At 36.6% G+C, this 6,996-nt stretch overlaps 1 protein-coding gene and 1 pseudogene across 3 annotated transcripts in view; one reads left to right on the plus strand and one right to left on the minus strand.

Moving 5' to 3' along the window:
- The window catches only part of BUD13 (BUD13 homolog), a 35,236-nt gene that overhangs the window by 27,125 nt on the left and 1,115 nt on the right, over nt 1-6,996 (minus strand). For all 3 annotated transcript variants that reach the window (XM_037841534.1, XM_037841533.1, XM_037841536.1), the window contains exons 2-3: nt 6,309-6,402; nt 3,189-3,273 (exon numbers count right to left, since the gene is read on the minus strand). In XM_037841534.1, the coding sequence (XP_037697462.1) occupies nt 3,189-3,273; nt 6,309-6,402 (179 nt within the window). The remainder of the gene's footprint in view (nt 1-3,188; nt 3,274-6,308; nt 6,403-6,996) is intronic.
- On the plus strand, nt 984-1,418 carry LOC119538535 (annotated as a pseudogene).

The following is a 6,996-nucleotide window of genomic DNA, read 5'->3' on the forward strand; positions in this document are numbered from 1 at the left end:
AAACAATTGTATAAAAATGTAGCTTATGAGAGGGGACAATGGGATTGGGAAAGCCATAAGGATCTCACTCCCCTTTATCTAGTTTATGGATGGATGAGCAGAAAAACAGGGGAAGGAAACAAACAAACAGACAAAGGGACCCAGTGTTCTTTTTTACTTTAATTGCTCTTTTTCACTTTAATTATTATTCTTGTTATTTTTGTGTGTGTGGTAATGAAGGTGTCAGGGATTGATTTTGGTGATGAATGTACAACTATGTAATGGTACTGTGAACAACTGAATGTACGATTTGTTTTGTATGACTGCATGGTATGTGAATATATCTCAATAAAATGAATATTTTTTAAAAAAAGACATAATAGAATAAAATGTTTACAGCAACCTGGGACATTTCTAAAATCTAGTTCTTCCTCTCCCTCTAATTCTCACCATTGAACTTCATGGCCCTAACACAAATAAAAGTTGGGTAGGACCCAATGAATACTTTTCTAATGGATGAATTAAACCAAGCCAACCCCTTCACTTTGGGAAGTAGGCCTATCTGATCAGAATCAATCCTACAAGATCAATCCTATCTGTGGGGGAACTGACAGTAAATCTAATCCCTGAGATTGATAATTTCCATGATATTCAAAAAAAGGAGGTAAGGGTCAGATCAGTGAGGATATTCATGAATGGGGTTGAGGCAGTGAGAATGAGGCAGAAGGAAAAAGGACTATATGTGCATGTGTATGTGTGTATATATGTATGTGTTTGTGTGTATATGTGTGAGTGTGTATCTATGTGTCTATCTATCTATCGATAACAATCACTTCCTAAACCTACAGATATGAAGACCAGAAGAATCCTTTTGGATAAAAGATTACAGAAAAGAGTTTTGTAGCTACACATCACTATCTGGTAGAGATGTGGGTTGGTGGCCACAGCCTCTAGGCTGGGATGAACCGTGCTCCCGCTGGAGGGGGAGAAGCTAAGCCGGTGCCATGGCCAGTACGTTGGTAGCAGTTGGACTGACCATTGCAGCTGCAGGATTTGCAGCCATTATGTTCTGCAAGCCATGAAGCATGTGGAACCTCAAGTAAAACAAGTTTTTCAAAGTATTCCAAAATCTGCCTTCAGTGGTGGCTATTACAGAGGTGGGTTTGAGCCCAAAATGACAAAACAGGAAGTAGCATTAATACTAGGTGTAAGACCAACTGCCAATAAAGGAAAAATAAGGGATGCTCAATGACGAATTGTGCTCTTAAATCACCCAGACAAGGGAGGATCTCCTTATTTAGCAGCCAAAATCAATGAAGCTAAAGATTTACTAGAAGGTCAAGCTAAAAAATGAAGTAAATGTATGATGAAAATTTTAAGTTCATGTTAATGTATATGATTACCAACTTTTTATAATAAAATGCCTCAAAGCTATAATTCTAAAAAAAAAAAAAGATTATGGAAAAGATTGGAAACAGGATAAGGCAGAAAATAAAAGATAAGATCAAAAAGGATTCTGATAAAAAAATTCTGATAAAGAACTTTTCATTCATAAAGCTAAATAATAATTTACTGAAAATTAACTAAAGCAACAGTGATCACAAATCTATAACCAATTGTCACTTTTGTTAGGCATTTTTTCTTATCAGAATTGTACGATAATTAACTAATGGCACAGAGTATAATATAGAAAGACAAATCCTGTTTAGGATCCAGTTCTTTCACTCTCCATGTGTAAAAAAGGAACAAGCATCAAGGACAAACTAGAGTTAATCAACTATCAAGAAGCAAGATCCTTATTAATAAAGGAATGAATACAGGGGATACAAATCCAGCAAGCTTCCACTGGCCACAAAGAACCTGAATGACCACTGACACCAGGCCCTGACTCATTGGAACTAAATTCTTAATCTGTGTCTCTTCGTAGGTAAGCCTACCTACCAAGTTCTTGGAAAAGGGGGAATAACTGCTAAGCCTCAAGTGATGATTTACCAAAAAGCGGAAGGCTGCAAGAATCAAATGCCTATTAGCAATTCAACAATTCAATAAATATTTATTAAAGGCATTGCCCTGAGCTGGGCAGTGGGAATACCAAGGCAAATAAGACTAGGTCTCTGCCCTCAAAATTACAACCTACTAGAAGAAACAGACATGGCAAACAAATGCCTTTTATCCAGGTCTCAAGAACACACGAAAAAGAAAAAGGGTGTGTGTGTGTTAAATTATTAGTCTAGAGAGAGGGTGTAGAGTGGGCAAGTGGGGCAAGGAACACTGTAAAAATACCATTATTAAAAGAAAAACTACACAAAGATTTACTAACACAAATAAAAATGACAGAAAACACTGGTCCTTGAACCATACACAAGTCCCTTATTCTGCAAGAGGACAAAGGTTGCTGAAGTCTGCAAACCCATTCTTTTGATTCTCACAAACCCTCCCAAAGTCCTGCCTATATTCCAAATGTACTCCTATTCTAGGCCAGAGAGGAGTGGGTGCTTAAAAAACTTCCAAATGAGTCCCTTCCTGACCTCAGTAACCCTAACACTGAAATATAAGGGAAATAGGGATACCTGGTGTGGCAGTTTGGAGAATCATGTTCTTTTTATCCATTCCTGTAAGTGTACCTATTGTAGGCAGGACCTTTGGATTAGGTTATTTCAACTGAGATGTGACTCACCTTATTCAAAATGGGTCTCAATCCTCTTACTGGCGTCCTTTATAAGAAGATAATGGACACACAGAAAACCCCAGAAAAGCTGAGAGGAAGCCACTGAAGCCAGAAGCTGGAAGCAATGAAACCCAGGAGAAAAGGACCAGCAGACATCACTATGTGCCTTGCATCTGACAGAGGAGCCCAAGCTCGCCAGTAACCAGTCTTCAGAGAAGGTATCATCCTTCTTTGATACCTTAATTGGGACATTTTCACAGCCTTAGAACTGTAAATTTGTTAAGTTAAGAAATCCCCATTGTAAAAGCCTGTCCATTTCTGATACACTGCATTTTGTCAGCTTTACCAAACCAAAATACCCAATGTCTCAGTTCCCACATCTCATTACCTCTAAAGAAGTCCTGAATTCTTTCTCCCACAATATTTTTCAGGACCAATAATGCCAAAAGAAACTGTACACTCCTCTAAGAGAAAGTGTAGAAAAGAAAAAGAGGTCTCCCCATAACTGGGAAATTTGGATTTATCCAATTGTTGAACTTACCTCCTAGAAGCTTCCATTTGGCACTGGAACGAAAAGCCTCCATCTGCTTTATCTCTTCCGGCCGCTCATCCACAAACTCAGCCACCTGCAGAAGTAAGGACACTACATTTAGGATATCCACAGGACCCAGCCAAGGAGAACTGATGTCTCATGAATCTGAAGCTATGACCATTCCCACCCCTAATATACATGGTGTACGTATATCCAAAGCGATCATGAAGAAACACATAGTGGTCCTCACTTATAAAAGTAGCATAAACATGTGATTGTCACTGGACTCCTTTAAGTATAGATATTTCTCTGACTAATCAATTTCCCTCCAGGTTATTTTCTTTCATTACAAACTTTTTTATGAACCTGCTAAGTACATAACTGCCACTTATATGTTAAAAGCTAAATTTCTTTTACATATTCCTGGTCTTTTACATTCTGAATGAAAGCACAGGCAGGCTCCCTGCCAAGTCTATCAAGGACTTTAGGCTCCTCATGAACACTTTCTTGCTACAGGTGGTTGCAATGATATGTTTTCTTGAATCCAACCAAAAGAAATCATTAAGATGTACATACAATCAAAGAATCTTTATGGGATAAAGCCACATTTCACATCATCCAAACTCCCAAACAAATCTGGAATCTTCTCCATAGTATTCTGATAAATGATCACTTACCCAATCCCTCTCTGAACAGACTCACTGACAAGAAACTCATTATCGTACAAGGCAATTCACTACATTTTTGGACAGTGCTAGAAAGTTCTTAATTTTATTGGATCACTATCTACCTTCCTGTAACTTCTTTCTATTGATCCTAGTTCTGACCTCTGATGCAAATGATCTCCTTTCTACATGACAGCCTTTCAGAAATAGCCAGTACAACAACTGCTAGTTACAGAGTAGCAATTACATGCAAGGCACTGTGTTTTGTGATTTTCTTACATTATCTTACTCAAGTCCTGCAGGGAAAAGCTCCACACTACTGAAGAGAAAACTGTAACTTAGAGAAGCTAAGTAACTTTCTCACTGTCACAAACTAGCAAGGTAGAACCAGAATTCAAAGTCAGGTCATAATTCCCCTCTACTTCTCGTCCCTCAAAATCCTACTACCCTTCCTCATGTAACCTAGATTTGAGATCACTCACTGAGCATTAAATGCACAGGCTTGCTTCAAGCAAGATGAATAAAGATCTATATCCCCATCTCTGACACTTAGTGTCTTGTAACCTTTGACAAATTACTTTCTCGGAGCCTTGATTTCCTCATTTGTAAAAACAGGATTCAAAGGATTGCTATGAGGATTCAATGAGATCATTCATGTAAGCTTATCACAGTGCTTGGGACATGGTAAATGCTTGATAACTTGTACCTGTTAGTTATTTCTGTGCTGCCACTGATATTGTGGTTATAATTATTTTGCCATTATTATTGGTGGTAGTGGGTGAGGGGTCTTACAGAAACACAAATGAATTCAATAATCAAGATATGTTCTGCTCAGTGTAGACAGGAGTGGGGCTAAAACCTCCCTTTTACAGGTGTTAGGCAACCATAAAAGCAAAGGACAATATTAATAGATGATTATATAAAAAATGAAATGTTTAAATGTCAGAAACTATTATGAACAAAATGAAAAGGCAAATGACAAAATAGAAAAAAAACACAACATACAAACAGATGTCATGTTCTTATTATATAAATACCAAATAAATCAGTGAAAAAAAAATTAAAACTTCGATTTTCTGAAAACGGGACAAAGAAGAAACAGGAAATTCACAAAATACAAATGTCCAATGAACACAGGAAAAATTAATTTCACTATTGTCCAAAGAAACTAATTGTCTACCTGCCAAACTGGCATGGCTTTGCTGTGCTTTTCTTGTTGTTAATAATACTCAAGTACTCATGAAGAAGAGGGGAAATGCATTTTCATACATCTCTACTGGGAGTATAATCTGGTATAACCTTTTGGAAAGCAATATGGGAAGATAGCTCAAAAGAACCACATCCTCTGACTCATCAATTTCATCTCATGAGAATAAAGAAATAAACAAATTCCTAAAATAATTTATGTACAAGATGTTTATCAGAGAATTACGATATTTTAAAACTGGAAGCAACCTATATATCCAGTTACAGCACAGGTTTAATTAACATATATTTTGACTACTATATAAGCATAAAATCATATTCTCAAAGAAAATTTTAAGGTCTTACTAAGTATTGAGGACAAATTATTCAGTGAAAGGGCCAACTCCAAAACCGTAGCTACGGTATGATCCTAATTATGTTCAAGAATATAAATAAAATACAAATATGTAGTCTATGAAGAGAAAAACCTAAAAAGATATGTACTGAAATGCTACCAGTTGTTATCTCCAGATTGTCATAATATAAATGACTATTACATTCCTTTGAAAACTTTAACTTTCTTATAATTTTCAAATATTCTATAATAAATATATATTGCTTTGATAAAAAAGAACAATAAATGTTACAAACATTTTAATGGGCTTTAGTGATTTGCTCTAAAACTAAATTTACTCCTTATGATCACTATTTCCCTTCGAATTACTAACAAACCATCTTTTAAATGTGCTACTTCTCCTTTACTCATTTTAATGCATATGTGAAATATCTCCAACATTTATCATATTAATAAAATTACTTAAACTTCAATCTCCCATCTGTGACTTCTAAAGTACATATACTACGTTCTATTAATCTACCAATCTCTAGTACTTCGGCAAGAGTATACAACTTTAAAGCTTAGTTGAATCAGTGAATACAAGAGACAAATAAAAAGTTCCCAAATTGAACCCAAAGATAGTTTTTAAACTACAGTCGAACAAACTGAGTCATGGCTATTTCTAATCATGGTTCTATCACTGATGTCGAGGAAGTCCTGCTTCTCTCTCTGATTAATTCTTGTTTCTAGGCTGAAGGACCCTCCGAAGCAGAGAAGTCATTGTATAGGCATCATCAAAGAAGGTGATCTTAAACAGTTCTTTGGAAAATGTCACCTTTTCTCTGGTCTCAAATTTCCCCCATACAAATCCATGCTACATTGAGAATACAAACTGAGGGGCTGACATTATTTGAAAGCCCTGACAGCCAAAAAGATACATACCACAGGCATATCTCCATCATCTTCCTCTTCCTCCTTTTCCAGTTTAGTGGTGGAGATAGCTGTCCAGCTCACATCATCATCCACAATTCGCATTCTAAATGTGAGAATTAAAAAGATCAAAGAGAGTAACGGCATAAAAACATTTATCCATTGATTTTAGGATAAAGTTCAAAATCCTACAAGATCCTGCATGGTCCAGTCTTTGCTTACTCGCACCATTGCCCCCGCAGTTCACTACATCACTGGTTATCCTCTGGAATGAGCCAAAATTCTTACCTCATCAATTTTCATACATGCAGTTCCGTCTGCCTGATCTACTCCTCTCATTCTTTACCAGGAACCTCTTCCTCAATCTTTAAGTCCTAGCATAAATACAACTATTTTGGGCATATCTTTCTTGCCTGCTTTTCTCCCCAAGACTAAGATCCTCTGTTACACCTCTCAGAAAACTTTCCTTGCAATTAACACAAAGGAAATAAATCAATTAGTTGTGTAATTAGTTGTTTAAAGCCTGCACCCCCATTAAACTGTACATTCCATCAGAATATGGACTATGTCTATCTTGTTCATGGAGGTATCCTCAACACCCTGCAGTTAACTGGCATAGGAAGTATTCAACAAATGTTTGTTACACCGATGAACTAAGGATGAGCCCCCCCAAAAAATGGCTGTCATTATGTTAACAACC

Source organism: Choloepus didactylus, chromosome 6, assembly GCF_015220235.1.
Source record: "Choloepus didactylus isolate mChoDid1 chromosome 6, mChoDid1.pri, whole genome shotgun sequence".
NCBI lineage: Eukaryota > Metazoa > Chordata > Mammalia > Pilosa > Megalonychidae > Choloepus > Choloepus didactylus.